Source organism: Malaclemys terrapin, chromosome 9 (assembly GCF_027887155.1).
Source record: "Malaclemys terrapin pileata isolate rMalTer1 chromosome 9, rMalTer1.hap1, whole genome shotgun sequence".
Classification (NCBI taxonomy): Eukaryota; Metazoa; Chordata; order Testudines; family Emydidae; genus Malaclemys; species Malaclemys terrapin.
Genome location: NC_071513.1, coordinates 105439918 through 105464138, shown reverse-complemented (window position 1 = coordinate 105464138; position 24221 = coordinate 105439918). Strand labels below are relative to the sequence as shown.

Here is a 24221-nt window from a genome sequence, read left to right as displayed (position 1 = left end):
GCTGCAATCTGGTCATCAGTGCATACTTTCTCATCCCGCTACGCCATCACCCAGCAGGCTCGAGATGATGCCAGGTTCGAGAGAGCAGTGTTGAAGTACACATGTCCATGAACTCAGAGCCCACTTTCTTGGGTACTGCTTGTGAGTCCCCTAATGTGGAATGGACATGAGCAAGCACTCAAAGAAAAAATGGTTACTGACCTTTTGTAACTGTTCTTAGATATGTATTGCTCATGTCCATTCCCCAACCCACCCTCTTACGTCTCTGTCACTGAGGGAAAAATCTCCGACAGTGGTGCACACGGCGCGCACACACCTAACTTGGAATGGACAAGAGCACCATATCTCAAAGAACAACAGTTACAGAAGGTCAATAACCGTTTTTGTGTAGATGGCAAGCTCTTCAGGGACAGGACTGTTTGTGTATATAGTAATCATAATTAATTAATTTCTCAGCTGGTTCGACACAGGCTTGGTTTGTTGATCTTGTTGAAAGATGTATTTTTTTTTAATTTTGGCTTTTCCTGAGAGGTTGGTGTAAAAGTGGTGGGGCTGGGTTAGATATGCTGGGTAGTCTGATTTTGCTTTAGGTAAGATCTCCATTTGTTATGGTTTAATTTATGTCTGCAGTATGTGCATGGACCTGACAAGGATGCTAGAAGCAATCCATACGTATAAAAATACAGTAAATGAACTTTTCTCTCATATGCTTGGGTACATGGTGGTTGGTGGAATAAGATGGCAACATCAGGTATATTCTAGGACCCTTTTTGCTATAAATTTACAGATGGAAAAACAAGTATTTTAGCTGCCAAAAGGGAATAGGCAGCCTTCAGCGAATAGTATTGTCAGTCTAATGTGAGACTGACAGAGCTCTTGTTTTCTTAGAAGTCTGATGCAGCCGTGTGTTGCAGCAACAACTTGTTGAGTTATTTAATAACTTTGGACTCACTAAGTTAATCCCTTTCTCTCAAGGCCATAATAACTTTGTTTTGTAGCATAGTTTGTATGATGCTGTGAACACAGCAATAATATGGTAAAATATGTTTTTTACTGTATTCAAACACTATTCTTTCATGTAAATAGTAAACTCCTAGAGTAATGCTCAGGAGGGAGCTGGAGGGAGGGGAGATGGATGAGAAAAGCATAGCAGCAGTCTCCTCCAGCCAAGATGAGGAGCCAGATGCTGCCATGTCTATGAATCAGGAGTGGATTCCTTCACTACTGTTGCTGAAGCACATGTACATTTTGGTCCTCTGCTCCTGAAGGGAGAATGATCCCTCTCAACCACCTAAAACAGAACTACTGTTGGAAAAATAAGAGTTACTTCCTGGCACTAAAATAGGGATGAGACAACCTTGTGTTGTCCCAGCTTCTGCTAACTTCTCAAACTATTTTGGGTTTTGCTAAAATATCTCAAGTTTGTTGGTTTGGTTTTTTTTCTAATGGTGATTCGGTTTCAAAACCAAAGATATCTTACTGTGATGCTGGCACTGTGTGAGGGGAATAGAAGATTCCCCTCTCAAAAGCTGGGTTTGCACAATGGATATCCTAAATATTGGGTGTACTGTATTTATTTTTCATTAAGATTTTCTCTCCCCTCATCTCTGCTTTTGTCACTCTTTGTATTTGATGTTCATTTCAACCTGCCCCATTTTCCACCCTATTTTTCATTAGATTTCTATAGTTTGAATTAGAAATCTAAATCCAATGAAATCTAATGTTTATGCTGGCTAGCTGAAACATACTTTGTTTAAATGAAATTTTTTTGCAAATAAGTTATCAATCTTTAGCAAATATGTTTATGCTTAAGGAATATAAAATTCTAAATCATGTGAAATGACTAGGTATGTTTCCTATAGAGTTCTCTGGAAAGAGCTGGAAGTATTTTTTCCCCTCTGATTATTTTTGTGATTCATGAAACTTTTTTCCATATGCCAGGGTAAAAATACATTACTATAATATGACTGCTTTGCCCCTTTTGTCTTTCATAATATAAACGCTAAGACGATACTCTGTTTGCCAGTTTTTTTCAACAACTATTCTGTTGCTGTTATAGAAAATTCATCTCCCCCACCACCACACACACCCCAAAACTCCACCACTGAAATACTATGGATAGAGCAGTTGGAGGCCTTTAATTGCTTTTGTCTTTCTCTTGCAGTTTGACCTTTGACTCATATGTAAATGACCTGCTGTGAAGTACAAACATTAAAAATACTGAGTCAGTTGTGTGCTGCATGTAGTTAGGGAAATATGAAACTACTGTCTGCACCTACTCTCAAGTCTTTATGTACCATGTAAGGTTGCAAGTCAGTTGAGCTAAGAGCAGCAGTATTGCCCATGCCAAGAGAAAGTCATGGTTTCAGTCAACTTGAATTGAAGCAGGAGCTGCATAATGAGAGAACACTTGGATCGTTTACATTCATGCAAGGCTACAAAGAAAGAAACTAATGGATCGTGTTTCTTTTTACAAGACAATTGCAATTGTCAGAAACAACTTTGTGAATCTATAGGAGAATGTGATGACTGCATGGCACTCTTGGTTGGGTAGAAAGAATCCAGGAAATATCTTTTTTCCTCAGACAAGAAATCACAGAAATCATTAAGGACAGTAAGATGCAAATCTTTAGCAGGTTTCATTATGTTTGGGAGTTGGTAAGTTTGAGAGAGAAATTAAAACATTAATTAACTTAACATTTTTCTTACAAAATGTAATTAACTCAGCAAATTTTAGCTCTTTTGAAAACGGCACAGTATGGAAAAAGAAACCCTGAAAATACTTTGTAAAACACTTATATTTTAAAATGTTTGTAATGTACGCATTCTTACTTTATACTAAAATGGTACTGTAATATTTATACTGAGTATGCATTTTTATATGAAATTTGTGTAATATTTAGCATCTTCTGAATTTGAGACCAGGTATCAAAGAATTAAGGTTGAGGAATAAAGAAAAGTATGCGTGTCTGAATTCTGGGTTTTATGATCAGTGGGTTATAAACTGCTTTGGTTTTGTGTTTTTAAAATATAAGCCCATACAATAGCTGGTTAGTGCTAAAATTTAAACAGTAGTTTTTACTTTTAGAGTGAGTGCCTATTATCAGATTCTGAATTATTAGCCAGTGTTCTGATCATGATATAGTTACCTATTAAAATAAATTGGGAATAGCTGAAAATATTCTGTGTGTAAGCTCTTTGGCCATTTTATTGAATAATATACTGTCCTGGGCACAGGCACCTGTTGTCTTTATTGCCTGCATCCATTCATAAAAGGCCTATATTAACAGTTGTAACCATCCCATTGCCCTGCTTGGCTAATCTTCTGCTAGGTCATCACCCTTTCTTCCAATCACAGGAGCAGAACAATGTTCCCTTTGGGGTCCTTTTAGAATACTGTTAGTACGGTAGGAGGCTCATCAGTCGGATCAAATTATGCTGTCTTTGCTGCCTCCTCTTTTCCTTCTACCCTAGGCCTGGTCGCGACAGTTTGTGTCCATTCAACTATTTCAGTTAAGGACAAGATTCCCCCCCCCCCCCCAAATAGCTAAATCAGTACAACCCCTTGTGTGGACACAGGTGTACCAGTATAAAGATGCCTTATAGAAGTATAGCTTATTCTTCCACATTTCCATGAATAAACTATGCTTCAACAAGCATCTTTATACAGGTATAAATGTCTCCATGCTAGGAGGTTGTACTGCTGTAACTACACTCTCATCTGATACAGTTAAAAGCAATACAGAAAGTGTTGGTAGATGAGTCCCTATGGAACAAAGCTCAAATCAGAGAGTTCAATGGAGGTCCCTCATTAATTTAGCTACTGCTAAAAATTAGTATGATCTGAGCACCCTGCTCTCTGTGAAGTCTCTGTGCAAGTTTCAGAGGGGTAGCCGTGTTAGTCTGGATCTGTAAAAAAGCAACAGAGTCCTGTGCATTCGATGAAGTGGGCAGTCACCCACGAAAGCTTATGCTCCAATACATCTGTTAGTCTTAAAGGTGCCACAGGACTCTGTTGCTTTGTGCAAGTTTGTCATTCTCACTCTCAGCAATGAACTGCCTCTCAATGTGATGAAGGACTGGTTAAACTTAGGGCTTGTCTACACAGCCCTGCTGTGTAGGGTAGATTCAAATCCCAACTTGCCGTGAACTAAATGTTCTAGTAGAAAAGCCCTCCGTTTATTTCAATTTGTTTATAACATGAATTAAGATAATGCTGAATTCAGGTCACTTTAATTCTGAATAAGCATGACCACACAGTGGTTTAATGCAGTATAAACTACTTTGAAAGTGAATTCAGTTTGTTTCCTGAGTTTGCCCGTGTAGCCAAGCACTACATGTATTTCTTGTTCTTTGGGCAATGGCTTAAGGTTTCACAGTGTATATGGGTATATGATGTCACTCTGTGTGCATGTAAATCTCTGGCAGACTTCAGCCCGTTACGTGCAATGAAGATCTAGAATTTCTTAAGAGTTGAACTATCCACCCAAGGAACAGGTCTGTGCACCTCCAGGAATATGAAAACCAGCATACTACTTATAGATCAGCACCTCCTTGATTGAAGTGAATCTGTCAGCCTCCCTGAAGAATGTAATAGCTGACCCAGTCCACAAAAAAGCCAACATCAGATGGAGACAATCTTTCTATTGTCCTGTCTCTAGCATCCCATTCTTCAGTAAAATCATTGAGAAAATAGTGAGAGCCAAGCTCCAGCGTTGTATGATCTCTGCAGCCATGCTGGATGCTTTGCAATCCGGCCCCAGACAAGGACACAGCATACCGCAGGGGTGGCCAAACTTACTTATCCTCTGAGCCACATATTATAATCTTCAGAAGTTTGAGAGTCTCAAGACACACGCAACCTGCCCCGCGGGGCGGTGCCTATTGGGGCTTGGGACCTCATCCCTGTGGGGCAGCGCCTGTTGTGGCTTCAGACTTCCACCCGAGCCACGGCATCCCCGCTCCTTGCAGGGCAGAAGCCCCTAGCTCCACTACCCTGCACAGGGCGAAAGCCCCAAGCTCCCTCCCCCAGTCTGGTAGGCGGAGAATGGGGGGAAGTGTAGGGGGCTTTGCAAGTCACTCTTTAACTGTAAAAGTGCTGCATATGGCTTGTGAGCTGCGGTTTGGCCACACTAGGCATACAGCCAGCACTAAAGGCATTAAGACAGCCTTCTTATGGCAAGGGATGGAGGCTACATCTCAGTGTTTCTACGCTTAACCTCTCCTCTGACTTCTGACACAGCTGCCCTGTTTAGATGATATGTCAAGAGAAGGTGGTGTATCATAGAATCATATAATATCAGGGTTGGAAGGGACCTCAGGAGGTCATCTAGTTCAACCCCCTGCTCAAAGCAGGACCAATTCCCAACTAAATCCCAGCCAGGGCTTTGTCAAGCCTGACCTTAAAAACCTCTAAGGAAGGATTCAGAGTAGCAGCCGTGTTAGTCTGTATCCGCAAAAAGAACAGGAGTACTTGTGGCACCTTAGAGACTAACAAATTTATTTATTCCACTCTATATGCATCTGAAGAAGTGGGCTGTAGTCCACGAAAGCTTACGCTCTAACAAATTTATTAGTCTCTAAGGTGCCACAAGTACTCCTGTTCTTTCTAAGGAAGGAGATTCTACCACATCCCTAGGTAACCCATTCCAGTGCTTCACCACCCTCCTAGTGAAAAAGTTTTTCCTAATATCCAACCTAAACCTCCCCAACTACAACTTGAGACCATTACTCCTTGTTCTGTCATCAGGTACCACTGAGAACAGTCTAGATCCATCCTCTTTGGAACCCCCCTTCAGGTAGTTGAAAGCAGCTATCAAATGCCCCCTCATTCTTCTCTTCTGCAGACTAAACAATCACAGTTCACTCAGCCTCTCCTCATAAGTCATGTGCTCTAGCCCCCTAATCATTTTTGTTGTCCTCCGCTGGGCTCTTTCCAGTTTTTCCACATCCTCCTTATAGTGTGGGGCCCAAAACTGGACACAGTACTCCAGATGAGGCCTCACCAATGTCGAATAGAGGGGAATGATCACGTCCCTCGATCTGCTTGCAATGCCCCTACTTATACAGCCCAAAATGCTGTTAGCCTTCTTGGCAACAAGGGCACACTGTTGACTCATATCCAGCTTCTCGTCCACTATAACCCCAGGTCCTTTTCTGCAGAACTGCTTCCGAGCTGTTCGGTCCCTAGTCTGTAACAGTGCATGGGATTCTTCTTTCCTAAGTGCAGGACTCTGCACTTGTCCTTGTTGAACCTCCTCAGGTTTCTTTTGGCCCAATCCTGTGTAGCAATACAATGGCTTCAATCATTTCTCCCTAACCGGGTGCAGAGAGAATGGACAACTGCTCTTCCTTTCTCTCACCCCCTAACCCTCACCTAAGGACCTATCCTAGTCTCCCTCTTCAGTATCCATGCAAGACCATTTGGAGAGTGGTGAGGCCAATAAAAGGTTGATGATACTCAGCTATCTCTTTCCTTTTCCAAAAAGTCAACCAACATCTGCACACAAGGATGCTGCAGGTCTACAGGTGACTAACTCCTGGAATAAGAGCAGCTACCTCATATCAAAGCAAGCAAGACTGAAGGGTTGATGGGCAGAAGAGGGGCAAAAACTTTGGAGTGGTTGGGTCATTGTGTTCCCTTTCAAATGAAGATGCATCTTGTGTCGCTGCAGAAATTGTTTTGGGATATGTGCTTATTATTCCAAAATCCATTGGCTGTATCTTTGACAGCCGTGCCCATGTTTTTGTTCGGTGGACCCTGTGAAGTATTTATTTTGTCTTCTGGATGTTCAACTTCCATTAGCTTTGTGTTTTCGGCAAGGTTGAGGAGAAGTCCTATCAGACTTGTTAGCCAGATATTGTCCTCCTTTGCTCATTGTGTTTTCCCTCTCATACATTTTTTGAATAATCTGATACATAATTGAGATTTCAGTCTTGATTCCAAAGGGCAATTCGGGATATGAATTTCACAGCCATCTAGTGTATTTGGATGCTTATTTACTATTAATTTTATTGGGAATAGTGTTCATATCCCTAAGACATCTTTGAAAATCTCACCCTATTAATAAAATATCAGATGTGAAATTCAGAACAGACACTAAAATTCAGATGTAATCAAAGCAGAGAGATAATAAAAGAAATAGGGTTGTGGGATGGGGGAACTCTGTACAAAACACAAATATACAATGTTGAGCGTGTTGTTGCTGTGAAATATAACGTTCCAGTAAAGGCACGGTGGTTATCACAATTTCTGATTGATTGCAACTTTCTGAAAATATACTCTTAGTTCAGGTATTGTTACTCAGTCACTCATTTGTATCTAGACAGTTGGATGCTCTGCTTTTAATCAAATTACAGAAGCTTTCATATTTTCTTTCAGTTTGATTTTCAGTTTCTTGGCTTTTCTGACACTTGCCCACTGATGTGCAGTTTATTATGCTATAGAATGATGCTCTTTTTCACAAGTATCTGTAAATATGGCTGGTAAAACTCCCCGTGTCTTATTATATAATGCTGTTATGACATGTATAGATTTTGTGACATAAAATTGACTCTAGTGCCTTGAAGTTCACATTCTTAATGTTGTGTGTGGGCCTAATAGTTGCAGAATAATCAATAGGTATTGCAAGCGTGATGTCATTGCCAAATATTTGCACAGTTTGAAATTAATGTTTTGAGCGGCATTTGAAATTTAATTTTTTTTTTTTAAATACCAGGATTTCTCCAGTGATGATACTAAGCTAGAATACAATGTAGATGCAGCCAATGGCATTGTTATGGAAGGGTATCTCTTTAAGCGAGCCAGCAATGCTTTCAAGACTTGGAACAGGTAAGACTTCAAAAACTCTCCTTGTTATGGTTTGTAACCATACTGATTATTAGGCTGATTTAGAACCCTGGAAAACCCATTAATTCCACAGAGTTGCCTGAAGCATAAATTGGTGCACCATTTGGCCTGTTATATTTACTGCAGTGACTGTACAGAATTCAAGGAAATTTCTTGTTTTGTTTTCTTGCTTGTTTGCAAGCACAGGGCCTGATCTTTGCACGTCCTCGTCTCAGAGCTTCTATTGAAATCCATTCAAGCCACAGGTGCCAGCTTCTGATTTTTCCCTGGGGGTGCTCAACCCCTGCTCCACCCCAGATCCAATCCACACCCCTGCCCTCAATCCACCCCCGGTCCCAACCCCACTCCACCTCTCCCCCTCTGCCCCATCCCTGCTCCTCCCCCTCCCTACCAATGCCTCCTGCAGGCGGCGGAACAGCTGTTCTGTGGTGTGCAGGAGGCGCTGCGAGGCAGGGGGAGGAGTTGATCGGCAGGGTGGAGCATTATAACTCGTCATTGTGTACAAAATGTCATTATCTATAAATATAAACCCTGGGGAAATAAAAATGTGTAAAGACCTGTGGTTTAAATGACAATATTGTGTGTGTGTGTGTGTGTGTGTGTGTGTGTGTAATACTGAGGGACTCTAATATCCACGTTGTCTACATGGGGAAAGCTAAGGCGACTCAATGAAAGGTGTGAAGTCAATGCACACAAGTTAGCGTGTTATCCTGCCTCCCACATGCTCTCGTTGAAAAGTAAAGTAGTCTTAGTTTGCTGTAACTTAATCTTCCTTGGGGTAAGTTCGTAAATTAAATCTTATTCTTAATATTTTACAATTTATTTACATGCTCTTCTCAGTTGTTGGTGCACCTCAATTGTGATGTCAAGGGAGTGCAGTTCTAGAGGGAAATGAGAGAGCCTCCAGCATGTACACTAAACTATAGAGTACAACTCTGCAGTTTTAAATCCTTTCCCTGACCATTCAGTGCTCCTGTTCGTTGTCATGCGCCCCTAGCATTGCCCCAGTGCATATATTAAGCCATTTGTATGCTATTGTGCTTCAGAGTGACTGTGCATACTGGAGTATGTTGTGGGAATTGCGTATACTTTGTGTTGTGCTGTTCAGTGATAGAATAGATCTTTTTTATTAACATCAATCAGTTTTAAAACATTAAATGACATCGGCTGGATCTTTTTCATTATAAAAGAGGGGATTGCTGGTAGGGTTTTCTCTGCAAGGGTCCCAATACTCTAGGACTTGCTCTCCCCCATGGTTAAAATATCTCCAGATTATGACTGTTTTGGGGGAGACTAAGGGTAGGCTACCAGAGGTGTTAGAGGGCTGTTTCACGCTTTGATTTCCTGGATGGCAGAGTTAATTGGTTACTGTTTGTTTATAAAAGTAGTCAGAATTTTTGTCAATTTTTTCAGTGAAAAATGTTTTTTCAAAGAAAATGATAATTTTCATCAACACGTTTTTCCTTCAAAACTTTTCTATTTTTCAACAGAAAAATAAAAACAAACTTCCATTTAGTTTCAGATAGAACAGTTTTGTTTTCACTTCCTCACCAATCCTGTCCTTCAAAAACAGAAAGGAGGATGAAATGCCAAAACTGAATCAAAATCTTTTATTCAGATTTAAATGAAACTGTTATTTTGATCCATTTTCTCTTTATAAAAAAAAAAAAAAATTGTGTGTGGAGGGGGGAAATCTGAAATTTTGAACTGATTGAAAGGCTTTTTCATGAAAAGTAACATACTACTTTTCAACTTGGCTTAATTGTTTGCTGGTGAATGAGTTTGTTCCTCATATGATTATATATATATATACACACAAATTGCTGTTGATCATTTACATTGATGTAAGACTTAATTGTCTGCTCTTTCTATAGGTGGCTCTTTAATACTGTTTAAATCTAAAGCAATAAATACATTAGATCTTTATGTATATATTGTGATTGGTCCTACATTTATTAGATTAGTGCCACTGCAGTACCTTCACTGTAGCTAAGACAGTGGCTTTTTCTGTCTTGACTGCTTGGGATTAATCATTGTGCATGCATTGAGCTGGGTCTGGCCCAGACCAGTGCTGAGAGCTGTGTGTTGCAATGTCAGGCAGCAAACTGGAGTTCAAATCCCCCTCGTAGCCTTTCCATGTTTAGCCCAGAAGACTGGAGAGGAAGGGTTGGGACTCAGTGCTTCATGGCTGTTTAAGTTGAACCTTAGCGTTTTAGGAGAGAGTCCGTGCTCGAGAAAGGGTCTGGTTTGTGACAGACAGGGTCATTGTCATGGTTACTGCATCATAGGCTTGAGAGAGGGGGACTTAAGGCAGTGCACTTGGGTGCTTGGGCCCTGATCCAAATTCCAGTGAAATCAATGGAACAACTCCCATTAACTTTGCTGGGTTTTAAATCAGGCCCTTCTAGTGCTTGCAGGTATCACACTAGAAGTCCTTGTTGAGAGATGCTTATGGGGACAAGGAGAGGGAAATACACATTCATTGAGAGTCTGCATGGCCAAAACTTTAGCTTCTCTTTTGCCTAGATCCTTGAGTGCGGTGCTAATAAAGATCCAACTGTATGGGAAGGAAGGAAGCTGGACAGCAATTGTATGATGGGGGAAATAGCTGACAAATATGCTCTTTGCCTCATGGTTTCATAGCTATTGATAGAAGTTACGTAGGTGCTGTACCTGAATGATGATATAATTTCAATTGGTTGAATATTTTAAGATGCCAATATAAAATAAACATATGGAGGCCACATTAATAATTTCAGGAGGATAGGCAATGAAATCCTGTCAGCACAAATCTGCTGAGCTGACCTTATGCTGTTGAAAGAAACCTAACCAATGGCAACTGTGGAAAATACCCCCGTTAGAGAGAGCTGAAATAAACAGCTCTGCAGCAAGCCTGAACATTCTTGGTTTCACTGGAAAATTAAATCTTGGATTTGTTTATATTTTCATATTTAGTCCTCCTGTAAGTATACAGTAAGCCTAACACAGCAGTTCTTCATCTTATATACTGATACGTTATCTCCCCATGTGTGAAAGCCTAGTTGAATGTCCCACAGTCCCTCTGGCAATGAGGAAGATCAGATGTGATGGACTGTATAAGGCATCACAGCATTTAGTATTTGAGTCAGGATAGGACATTTGTAGGTTTTGTGCTATATTCATTCAGATTTCTTTCTCTTATATAATATAGCTAATAGTTTATCTTAGTGTCATATTTTCAGTAGTAAATTATATTAAAAATTCTTTATGGACTATACAGTCATTTGTCTACTTTGATCAGTGTCTACAACTAGCTCCATTTTCTCCTTTCTTAAAAAGGAAATAAGCAGGTCAGACTAAATGATCACAATGGGCCCTTCTGGGATCTATGAATCTTTGGAAAAGGTGGCTGTTGTTTGTCACAGATTCTAAGACCAGAAGGAACCATTGTGATCTAGTCTGACCTCCAGAGAACTGCTCCAAAATAAACTTCCAATTTTGCTATAAAAATTGTCAGTGATGGAGAATCCACCACGACCCTTGGTAAGTTGTTCAAGTGGTTAATTAATCTAACTGTTAAAAATGTACATCTTATTTCCAGTCTGAATTTAGCTAGCTTCAGCTTCCAGCCATTGGATCATGTTAGCAGAGAAAGGTCTACGTTGATGAGCCCCTTTGTTCTACATGTTAGCACTTTATAGACCGTAATTGGGTCACCCCTTTACCTTCTCTTTGTTAGCCTTAAGGAGCTCAGTCGATTGAGTTTATCACTATAAAGCATGTTTTCTGATTCTTAATCATTCCTGTGACTACTCTCTGAACCCTTTCCAATTTATCAGCATCTTTCTTGAATTGTGGACTCCAGAACTGGACACAGTATTCAGCAGGGGTCTCACTAGTGATGATCTCTCTACTTGTACTTGAGATTCTCCTGTTTATACATCCAAGGATTGCATTAGCCTTTTTGGCCACAGCGTTGCACTGAGAACAAATGTTCAGTTGATTATCAGAGTCACTATTTCACAAGATAGAATCCCCCATCCTGTAAGTATGGCCTACATTCTTTGTTCCTAGATGGATATATTTACAATTAGTCATATTAAAATGCATGTTGTTTGCTTGCTCCCAGCTTACCAAGTAATCCAGATAGCATTGTATCAGTGACCTGTCTGCTGCATTATTTACCACTCCCTTAATTTTTGTCTTATCTGCAAACTTTATCAGTGCTGATTTTGTATTCTTCCAGATCATTAATAAAAATGTTAAATAGCATTCAACCAATAACAAATCTCTGCAGGATCCCACTAGAAACACACCTGTTCGATGATGATTCTGTTTTTATAACTACATTTTGAGACTTGTCAGTTATTAAATGGATTTAAAATTGGCTGTGTGCCATGTTAATTTTCTATCTTCTAGTTTTTAATCAAAATATTGCAGAGTACCAAGTCAAATGCCTCCCAGAAGTCTAAGTGTGTTACATCAACACTATTCCCTTTAACAACCAAACTTTAATGTCATCCTAAAAAAAAAAAAAAAATCAGGTTAGTGTGACAGGATCTATTTTCCAAAAAGCCATGTTGACTGGCATTAATTATATTAACCTACTTTAATTCTTTATTAATCAAGTCCTATATCAGCTATGCCATCATTTTGCCTGCTATCAATTGTCAGACAGACAGGCTTATAATGACTTGTGCCAATATTTAAAAAGAGTTAACAGAATGACCCAACATTAGCTTTCTTCTGGAACTTTCCCAGTGCTCCAGGACTTATTGAAAATCAACGTTAATGCTCCAGCAAGCACCTCAGCCAGCTCCTTTAAAATTCTTGGATGCAAGTTATCTGGTCGTCTTGATTTTAAAAATGTCTAACTTTAGCTGCTGTTTAACATGTTCCTGAACTACTAGTGGAATGGAAAGTGTGTAGTTATATGATATGATTACATCAAATGTTTTTCCCCGAATACAGAACAGAAATATTTATAGAGCACTTCTGCATTTTGTGCATTGTTATTGATAATTGTACCATTGGCACCTAGTAATGGACCAATACGCTTATTAGGATTCTTTTTGTTCCTAATATATACTTTAACATCTCCTTTACTGCCTTAGCTATACTGACTATGGATTTCTCCTTGTGTCTCTCTGCTTCCCTTATCAGTTTTCTATAATTCCTAACTTCTGATTTGTATTCATTATTATCAAGTTCCCCTTTCTTCCATTTGTTGTAAATATATTTTTCTTACTTTATTTTCATTTACAAGTACTTTTTCTAACTTTGTTTGCTGCATTTTTAGGCATAAATGCAGTAACTTTCTGTTTCTGAAGTCTAAAATGAGAGGTGATAAAATGCATTGTTTACATATAGAAACTGGACATCTAACTGAAATGTAATTAGAAATATGAAAGGTAAAGGTGACATAAGAACCAGTTTTACACTTTTATTACAGTGACATCACACTTTATCACAATGATGTACATTCTGTCAAGAAAAAAAAAAGGGGGGACATTTTCCCTTGCTCTCCTATTTTCTGGTGTGTGGTTACTTTAATTCCCAAACTGGCCAGTTTGTCTCCATGTATTGTGCAATCTCCTGGGCAAAAGATTTGCTTTTGGTTTGTGTTCATATTACTGAGATTCCAGAGCTAGCCAGGAATCAAATGTTATATTCCAGAGCACTTTTATTGGCTCTACAATTAACATTACTGCCAGAAGCTAAGACTGTTTTTCAATGTGGCATTTTTTAGGATTAGTACTGATGCTGCAGTGCAATTCATTTTTTTTTTTCCTTTTTTTTTTTAAAACCACAGATGCAGAGACTTTAGTGTTAATTTAATTAAAAAGGTCTGTCTGGCGTTATGACAATAATGCCAGTAAGTGGTGAAGATATTAGAAACTTCTGTAGATTCTGATGGGTGAGGCTCATAGTTAAGATTAAAAGTTTAGAGTGTATTAAAGGAAAACTGCATTAGAATGTCTCCAGTCATTTGGCTGCATATAACACATGACTATAGTGCTGTTTATTTCTTTAAATGTCTTGTATGTAAAAATGTAAAATGAAGCAGAAAGCATTTAGAAATTTTGATGCCTTTATACATCTGAAGAAGTTCAGAGCTGCAACCCGAGACTCGGGGAAGTGCAGGAAATTTCCATAGTGTTTTTTGTTTTTTAAGATAAGTTATTTGCGCATGCACATGTGAAATAAAACAAACAAACAAACAAAAAAAAACACCTTAGGGAAAAATATAGAATTTGCATAGAAAGTGCTGTTGAAATGTACTTTTCTGAGTCTCCTTCTGCAGTGCTGATCTTTTCTTAAGTGCAGGCTGCTCTTCCAGTTGGAATTATTTAAAAAGGGTAATTGCCAGTTCCACCCAGTTCCTGTCAATTAGCACTTTGACATCTTTCCAGTATTTTTAAAATACTTCTTTGTAACTTTTATTTCCTAAAAATACATTGGAGTAAAAATCATGGCACTTTTTACAAAAACATTTTGCTCTAAACTTTCCAAGATGTTTTACGTTACTATCTTTTTAAAAACTGTCATTGTTTTTCCTTAACTATCAAATGGATGCTGCCCTAATTAAATAAGTTTATATTACCTTGGATGAAAATACCATATGGAAATGTAAGTAGTAGTAAGTTGACAGCTTTGGGGATTCTTTAGGGAAATTATCTGCTTACAGGCAAGTCCCCTTTTCCCAATAAAATAATGATTTACATTTTCAAGACCAGTGATGATTAAAGGCAATCAAATACTATTGTAAGTTTTCATTGGGTGTGGAGCAGATCAGTGCAGTGCTAGCTGACAAATACTGAAGATGGTGCATGTCTTGGTATATAAGATTCATAAATAAACTTGTGGACGGGTTGCCAGGCAAATCATGGAATCTGTACTCAATGTGACATTGTTGCCTTGTAACTTTATTTTATCGAGCAAGACAAAACAACTAGGTGACATTCTCTGAATGTTATTTGTTATATTGAGTGTTCCTCCCTTTATTTTTATTTTGTGTAATTGTATGTTCTGTAAGTAAGTGTGTGTGTGTGTGTGTGTGTTTGAGGGAAGTGGGGGTTGTATCCAGTGCTCCTTCTTTTTGAAGTATTAAGAGCTAAAAATTTTGAAATCTTGTATAGTACTTCTGTGAGTATTCATATACATGGTGATGGACTTCAGTGGCTATGGGAGCGAAAATGTAATATTTTTATAATGGAAAGTGTGCAAAGAGGGGTATGCAGATTACTGCTGGAGTAAGAGTTATCGGTATATGTACTGAAAGATACTCTCACGTATTTCCTCAGTGGTTCAGAAAGTGAAACCACACTTGGTTCTTAGAGTGATGCACTCTATGGAAAATTCCTTGGGTTCCTGGAAATTAAATATTTTACAAAAATTCCTTCACTCTTTATCAGTGGTGTATAGGTGAGTGAATGTGGTAGGTGGAAAGAAACACCTTAGGGAATAGTACTCTCTAGGGTTACCATATTTCAACAATCAGAAAAGAAGATGGTGGGAGCCCTGCCCCCCCACTTCCCGCCCACTGACTGCCCCCTTCAGAGCCCCCAACACCCCCCCCAGCTCCTTGTCCCCTGACTGCCCCCTCCTGGGACCCCTGCCCCTAACTGCCCCCCAGGACTCCACCCCCTACCTAAGCCTCCCTGCTCCTTGTCCCCTGACTGCCCCTTCCTAAGACCCCCCCTCCCTAACTGCCCCCCTAGGACTCTACCCCCTACCTGTTCCCTGACTGCCCAAAACCTTATCCACACCCCCACCCCCTGACAGACCCCCCGGGACTCCAACACCCCCATCCAACCACTCCCCACACCTGACAGACCCGCTCCCCACACATCTAAACCCCCCTGCTCCCTGACCCCTGACTGCTCCGATCCCTCTCCCCATCCCTGCCCCCTGACCGCCCCCCCACCGAACTCCTGACCCATCCAACCCTCTCCCTGTCTCTTGACTGCCCCCTCCAGAACCCCCCTGGCCCCTTACCGTGCCGCTCAGAACAGCGTGTCTGGCTCCACGCCGAGCACATAGCCCGCTTCCCGCCCTCGCAGAGCGCTGTGGAGCAGCGCACTGGGCAGCGGAGGGGCAGCAGGGGCAGGAGCTCCAGACTGCTGGAGGCCCGATGCGAATGTCCGGCGATCTGTGAATGCGGGGTGGGGGAGGCGGGGAGAGAGGAGGGGAGTGATCTCAAGCTGCAGGGGAGAGGAGGGGGGAAGCGGAAGAGGGGCTCTGGCTGCCGGAGCCCCGTGCGAGTGGCTCGATCCCGCTGGCTTCCCTGTCAGCCGCGCATGCTCTGCATGGGGGGGAAATCCGGACATCTACAAATTCCCCCCGGATGCTATTTTTAACTCAGAAAAGCCGGACCTGTCCGGGAGAATCTGGACGAATGGTAACCCTAGTACTCTCGATATATTCTGTGCGGTTTGTCAGATTGGGCACTGTAAGCCTTATCTTTGAATTCTGCTGGGTTTTCATATCATGCTAGTTCTTCACTTATTTTGCTCATTTTGCATTTTCATTCCTTTCCCTCCTTTCCCTTATGTTTTAATCCTACCCCATTTTTTCACATGACAGGAAAAAGCCAGATCACATCAGGTACCAATCAGCTTTTTATACCTTCCCAATGTTCTTTGGCACGTAAAAGCTCATCATTAACCCTGCATTTCATTTTGATTACTTGCAATGGATATAAAGTGTCTGTTTAAGGAAACAGGGATTTTGCATGAATTGAGAGCACACATGCTGCTCAACACCTTTTAAATTGATAAGAAGGTTTGATGCATTTATAGTCAGAAAAGCTTAAAACACCCCTCCCCCCCAAAAAAACTTAGTCTCCACTGTCAGACTTTACCAGAATATATGTTAAAAGTGCTATCTTGCTCCCATTTAAGTCAATGGGCATTTTGCTACTGACTTCCCTGGGAGCAGGATTGGGACTTCAAGTGTTTCTCTTTTAATCATTCTATTTAATTCTCTGGGCCTAGATGATTGTCAGCTGCATGCCTGTCAAACAATAAACAAAATTACTCCCTCTTGAAAGTTGTTAAAGCTGATTTAAGTTTCTAGTAAAGACACTAACGTCATTTTAAAAATTTTCTTCTCATTACTCTATTTCTCTCGTTCTTAGAAATTTGAAAATGCTCTTTGCTGATTTTTGTTCTTTTTTAACTGGCAAATGTTGATTTTATTTTTCCTTCTTTTGGATGAAGTTGAAGTGAAATTAGCCGTTTTGTTTAACAGATACTTTGAATGATATAGAAGCATTTAATGTCAAAATATCTGCCTTGTGGAGCAGCATCATTTTAGTTATGCGCTACTAGCGAGCCAGCAGGAACAAAACTAATTTTTTTATGCCCCTCAAAAAATGTCCCTTCCCCCCCTATTTTCTGGTAATAGAATGGTGTGTTTAAAACACCATTACAAATTACAATACAGCTAGTCTCCAAACCAGGGACACAGTAGGGACCTTGCATCCAAATAATGTAGGAACAGTGGCATGAAGTGCGAGTCTGTTTTGTCTTTGGACCACGCCCTTCTCTGTGTGGATTAGAAACCAGAGAACTTCCCTAATGGGATTTAACCATTTTAAGATAGGCCCAAATTTTGGTCTAAAAAAATCTCGATAGTCCTTAATAGTGAAATCACTGTGGTGCTGAGTGACCTTAATGCACTGTATTTTGTAGCTGTCACATTTCAAAAAATGCTATGATACTAATGCATTCACTCGCACATTTGGCGTAGATCTGTGGCTAAAGTAAAGCCAGAAGTTAATGAGTATTCGTTATAGCATATACTATACCAAATAAAGGGTTACATTTTTGGTGAAATTTTTTCCCCATCTCTAAAAATTTAAATGAGTGGGCTTCTTTAATTTGACTCCTTTTTGTAAAAGGTAGGTAGAGCAGTGTGAAAACCTCCAAGAAAAGACCTCAAGTGTCATAACATACTGTACATTTATTCTGTCAGATATACCATGGTTGCCAGATTGGAGTTTGTTCACTGTGGAGATTCACTAAATGTTAACTGTAAAGTGGAGTGTGTTGGATTCATAAAACTCACCACACTTATTTAACAGTGATTCTTAGAGATTTGCTCCATTGCATGTTATCTCTTGTGGCAGGGCTGCACTTTCCTTTGCTTTGTAGGGGTTGCTTTTCATGTATCTAACTGGTTGTATGTACAAAAACTCAGACTTATTCTTTGCTTATCTTCCTTTTTCAGCCTGCTTTGTAGCTGAATTATCCATTTCTTTACTTAGAAATAATCTACATAATGATTGGGTTACATGCTTGATTAATACATTCCTTTTAGATGGTAAAGGTGATACCTTTTAAATTGCAGTGACTGAAATATACTGTAGTTAGTAACTTGAAAAAATCCTTTCCATATTTGATATAAGTATTTCAATCACATTTAGAATTAACCTTTATTTTATAAATGGAGGTCTTGCATTTTGAAACTAAATATATTCCTACAACATTTGGAAATATAATTGTTAAAAGGTAGAATCTCAACTTTCTACAGGCTAAGTACTAACTGTTTTACAATAAAAATTTCCTGGCACGAGTCTAATTCTTTTTATACCTTATTTCCTCTTTTGTTCTTCCTTAAGTATTTTTTGTGCTTGTGGTGGTTGAATAAATAGGGGCGTTTTGTTACTATTTGTAGTGAAGTAGATAAGTAATGTCAGATTGTCAGATCAGTAATAAAGAATTTCATGGATAATGTGACAATGTTTTGATGTCACTTTACATAACTTTGTTCCTCATCTTAACAGGCAGCACAAAATAAGTGACATACTGTATGAGTATGTTTGTGATCACCACTTTAATATGATAAGATATAAAACACAGGCTTGTATTAAAATAAACCTTGATCAAAGAAGTATGCCCAATTTTGACTATAGTACTGAATTAGTTTTGTTTTTATTTTTTTCTGTAATCTTTAGCCAGTTACTCAGTGGTTGCGTCCCAAGGAAACAGAGCGGCAGTTAGTCAGTTACATTTGTCATGTTTCCTGTATGGTAGCCTGATCGGATGATGAATCAGACGTTTTGGACCAGGGTCCTTATGCAGAGTCTTTTCCAGAGTAGTAGCAGGATTTCCAACCCCAAGCATTCAAAACCCCTGAGTCAGGGCCCCAAAAACAAGATTGGCAATTTTGGGAGTCTTTTGATTTGCCTTCTGGTATTTGAGCCGGCAGGGTGCATTTGCTTCATGTTTTCAAGCTTCTCTCTCCAAAAACGGGGTCTAGAAACTTGCTTTAAAAAAAAAAAGTTGATTCTCATGCAGTCTCTTGATTCTAGTATCTCGGGCTTTAAGAAACACCAAATACTAGAAAACTTGCAATATATCGCAAGAGGTGGCACCAATGCAATAGTATTAGCAACTTCATAAGTTACTTTCTAAAACTTCTTTCTCAAATATTTGAGTGAGGAATTCATAGATTCTAAGGCTGGAAGTGACTGCAGTGATCACCTAGTCCAACCTCCTGCATAATACAGTTTCTGAAACTTCCCTGAAATAATTCCCTGTTTGAACTAAAGCAGTTCTTTTAGAGACATGTCGAATCTTGATTTTAAATTTTGCCAATAATGGAAAGTCCATCAGAACCCTTGGTATATTGTTCCAGTGCTTAATTACCTCTGTTAAAAATTCATGCCTTGATTTCAGTCTGAATGTCTAACCTCTCAGCTTCCAGCCACTTCATAGTTTGTAAAAAGCAACAGAGGGTCCTGTGGCACCTTTGAGACTAACAGAAGTACTGGGAGCATAAGCTTTCGTGGGTAAGAACCTCACTTCTTCAGATGCAAGTAATGGAAATCTCCAGAGGCAGGTATATATCAGTGTGGAGATAACGAGGTTAGTTCAATCAGGGAGGGTGAGCTGCTCTGCTAGCAGTTGAGGTGTGAACACCAAGGGAGGAGAAACTGTTTCTGTAGTTGGATAGCCATTCACAGTCTTTGTTTAATCCTGATCTGATGGTGTCAAATTTGCAAATGAACTGGAGCTCAGCAGTTTCTCTTTGGAGTCTGGTCCTGAAGTTTTTTTGCTGTAAGATGGCAACCTTTACATCTGCTATTGTGTGGCCAGGGAGGTTGAAGTGTTCTCCTACAGGTTTTTGTATATTGCCATTCCTGATATCTGACTTGTGTCCATTTATCCTCTTGCGTAGTGACTGTCCAGTTTGGCCAATGTACATAGCAGAGGGGCATTGCTGGCATATGATGGCATATATAACATTGGTGGACGTGCAGGTGAATGAGCCGGTGATGTTGTAGCTGATCTGGTTAGGTCCAGTGATGGTGTTGCTGGTGTAGATATGTGGGCAGAGTCTGCATCGAGGTTTGTTGCATGGGTTGGTTCCTGAGTTAGAGTTGTTATGGTGCGGTGCGTGGTTGCTGGTGAGAATATGCTTAAGGTTGGCAGGTTGTCTGTGGGCGAGGACTGGCCTGCCTCCCAAGGTCTGTGAAAGTGAGGGATCATTGTCCAGGATGGGTTGTAGATCACTGATGATGCGTTGGAGAGGTTTAAGCTGAGGACTGTAGGTGATGGCCAGTGGAGTTCTGTTGGTTTCTCTTCTGGGCCTGTCATGTAGCAGGAAGCTTCTGGGTACACGTCTGGCTCTGTTGATTTGTTTCTTTATTTCCTTGTGTGGGTATCGTAGTTTTGAGAATGCTCGGTGAAGATCTTGTAGGTGTTGGTCTCTGTCTGAGGGGTTGGAGCAGATGCGATTGTACCTCAGTGCTTGGCTGTAGACGATGGATCGTGTGGTGTGACCGGGGTGGAAGCTGGAGGCATGAAGGTAGGCGTAGCGGTCGGTGGGTTTTCGGTATAGGGTGGTGTTAATGTGGCCATCGCTTATTTGTACGGTGGTGTCCAGGAAGTGGACCTCCTGTGTAGATTGGTCCAGGCTGAGGTTGATGGTGGGGTGGAAGCTGTTGAAAGCATGGTGGAATTCTTCCAGGGCCTCCTTCCCATGGGTCCAGATGATGAAGATGTCATCAATATAGCATAGGTAGAGAAGGGGCATGAGTGGACGGGAGCTGAGGAAGCGTTGTTCCAGGTCAGCCATAAAAATGTTGGCATGTTGTGGGGCCATGCGTGTGCCCATAGAGGTGCCACTGGTCTGGAGGTATATATTTTCACCAAATTTGAAATAATTGTGCGTGAGGATAAAGTCACAGAGCTCAGCAATAAGTTGTGCTGTGTCATCATCAGGGATACTGTTCCTGACAGCTTTTATTCCATCTGTATGTGGGATGTTTGTGTAGAGAGCCTCTACATCCATGGTGGCTAGGATGGTGTTTTCTGGGAGGTCACCAATGCATTGTAGTTTCCTCAGGAAATCTGTGGTGTCACGGAGATAGCTGGGAGTGCTGGTGGCGTAGGTCTGAGTAGGGAGTCCACATATCCAGACAGTCCTTCAGTGAGAGTGCCAATGCCCGAGATGATGGGGCGTCCAGGATTTCCAGGTTTGTGGATCTTAGGTAGTAGATAGAATAACCCCGGCCGGGGCTCTAAGGGTATGTTGATTTGTTCCTGTGTTAGTGTAGGGAGTGTCCTGAGTAGATGGTGTAGTTTCTTAGTGTATTCCTCAGTGGGATCTGAGGAAAGCGGCCTGTAGAATTGGGTATTGGAGAGTTGTCTGGCAGCCTCCTTCTGGTAGTCAGACCTGTTCATGATGACAACAGCACCTCCTTTATCAGCCTCTTTGATGATAATGTCAGGGTGGTTTCTGAGGCTGTGGATGGCATTGCGTTCTGCACGACTTAGGTTATGAGGCAAGCGATGTTGTTTTTCCACAATTTCTGCCTGTGCACGTCGGCGGAAGCATTCTATGTATAGGTCCAGACTGTCATTTCGACCCTCAGGAGGAGTCCATGTGGAGTTCTTCTTCCTGTGTTGTTGGTGGGAGGGTATCTGTGTATCAGTGCGCTGTTCAGTGCCAACTCTGCCCACATATCTACACCAGCAACACCATCACTGGACCTAACCAGATCAGCTACAACATCACCGGCTCATTCACCTGCACGTCCACCAATGTTATATATGCCATCATATGCCAGCAATGCCCCTCTGCTATGTACATTGGCCAAACTGGACAGTCACTACGCAAGAGGATAAATGGACACAAGTCAGATATCAGGAATGGCAATATACAAAAACCTGTAGGAGAACACTTCAACCTCCCTGGCCACACAATAGCAGATGTAAAGGTTGCCATCTTACAGCAAAAAAACTTCAGGACCAGACTCCAAAGAGAAACTGCTGAGCTCCAGTTCATTTGCAAATTTGACACCATCAGATCAGGATTAAACAAAGACTGTGAATGGCTATCCAACTACAGAAACAGTTTCTCCTCCCTTGGTGTTCACACCTCAACTGCTAGCAGAGCAGCTCACCCTCCCTGATTGAACTAACCTCGTTATCTCCACACTGATATATACCTGCCTCTGGAGATTTCCATTACTTGCATCTGAAGAAGTGAGGTTCTTACCCACGAAAGCTTATGCTCCCAGTACTTCTGTTAGTCTCAAAGGTGCCACAGGACCCTCTGTTGCTTTTTACAGATTCAGACTAACACGGCTACCCCTCTGATACTTCATAGTTTGTGGTGTTGGTAAACAAACTAAAATAGATGTTTTAAATTATTTATCAATTTCGCTTGTCATAAAATATAGACGTGACCATACATTGGAATGTAAACGTTTTGGAATGAATAGCTTAACTAACATAGTGATAATGTGCATGCACTTGTGTAAGATTTAACTTGCGTGAACCTTGCTTAATTTCTTTTCTTTTGTCTTTTTTTCACTTTTGTCATTGTTTTGATGAGACCATCGTTGTGCAAACTTGTCAAGACTTACTGAGACATAACTTTTGTGAACTCTTTTATTCAGTGTGATTCCATAGATACTATGTTCATCTGTTACAACCAGTAAGCACTGTGAAATCAGTTAAATGTTTGGATGTCTTTTTATTTATATAGACGCTGGTTTTCGATACAGAATAATCAGCTTGTTTACCAGAAAAAATTTAAGGTAGGTACTGTACTTCCAATACCCAAGAATGTGATTAATGGGAATTAGGGGGTCTGTTGATTAGAGCAGAGGAATGAAAGTTGAGAGATGCTGCCCCTCGCAACATGACCTTGAGCAACCTACTTAATTTCTCTGTCTTCGTTTCCCCGCCTATAAAATGTGGCAATATCAGCTTCGTAAATCTCTGAGATCCCTGAGTGATAGGTGATTCATAAGTAAGCATTATCATCATTGAGGCTCATGATAGTGATTCCACGGGTAGGGCCGTATTCTAAAATGAGCACAAACGCCTGTTTTTCTCTAAAGTAGGCTGCTGGTCACTGTTAAATTTCATATAGGGTTAGTTTTTATGCCCTTTGAATTTTCTATGCAGTTTTTGTTTCACTTTCATTCAGAAATTTGTAATAGGAAGACTTTAAATTGGGCTTTAGTTTAAATTTGTCAGTGGCAGTTTTGCTTTTCATTGTTGGCTGATACCACTTTTAAAAACATCGTCTGTATTCATAGAACTTGGGAGAGATGTGGCACCTGGGCAAATCTGGTGCAATAGGTAGTTTTGTTTTTTAAGTAATCTTCTTCTTATAATTGAAAACGTTTGTGTGCACACAAACCTGGTTGGGGTCAGGAACATGCAGTTTGTTTGATTGGGAGGTGCAGGTGGGCAGGTCCACATACAAATTTCCCTGTCAAAAGCTACACTTTGGTCAGATTTTATCCTACAAGAGAAGCTATGTGCAGCTGCTGCTGGACAAAGTATTCTATGATGCGCCATCAACAGCTATGTTTCTACCCCTACTGGTCTGCTCCCTGCCTACTTATCCACCTCCCACCCCTAATTAAAAAAAATTCTAGGAAAGGAATACATGAAAAGCTTTGTTGTGAAGCACTTGGGGTTGCTACACACAAGATGCCTGACACAAACCCACAAAAGCAAGGCTATGAAAAGTTAAGCTACGTTATATAATAAAAACACACACACACCCTCTTTTCTTCCACCCACAAGCACACACCTTACTATTTTCACAGCTACGAAATACCACAGATCATGCAGAGCATCCTTAACCCTGCACCACCTGCAGCCCAGGGAGGCTAACCTTCTTCATTCCCTTCAGCAAATATGCCTGTACGAAATTCTCCGTTCCCCACACAACTAACTTCTAAACCAAACACTCACAATTACTAGTGTTCGGGGAGAAGAGTCTAATAAAGGATTGTGTGCAGAAGGGCAGAAGTGGTGGGGAGGAGGGGGCAGAGTTAATGTTAGAAATTGTCATAGTGGATCAGAACAGAGGTCCATCTAGTCCAGTGTCTTGTGGCCAGTAGCTGGGCATGGTGCGT

The 24221-nt window shown here is 40.6% G+C and overlaps 1 protein-coding gene across 3 annotated transcripts in view; it reads left to right on the top strand.

Annotated features, from left to right (window-relative positions):
* Nucleotides 1-24221, top strand: part of ACAP2 (ArfGAP with coiled-coil, ankyrin repeat and PH domains 2) — a 108754-nt gene that overhangs the window by 50337 nt on the left and 34196 nt on the right. For 2 of the 3 annotated variants that reach the window (XM_054038932.1, XM_054038934.1), the window contains 3 exons: nucleotides 7719-7831; nucleotides 16415-16435; nucleotides 22832-22883. In XM_054038932.1, the coding sequence (XP_053894907.1) occupies nucleotides 7719-7831; nucleotides 16415-16435; nucleotides 22832-22883 (186 nt within the window). The remainder of the gene's footprint in view (nucleotides 1-7718; nucleotides 7832-16414; nucleotides 16436-22831; nucleotides 22884-24221) is intronic. The other variant, XM_054038933.1, reaches the window with a different exon arrangement.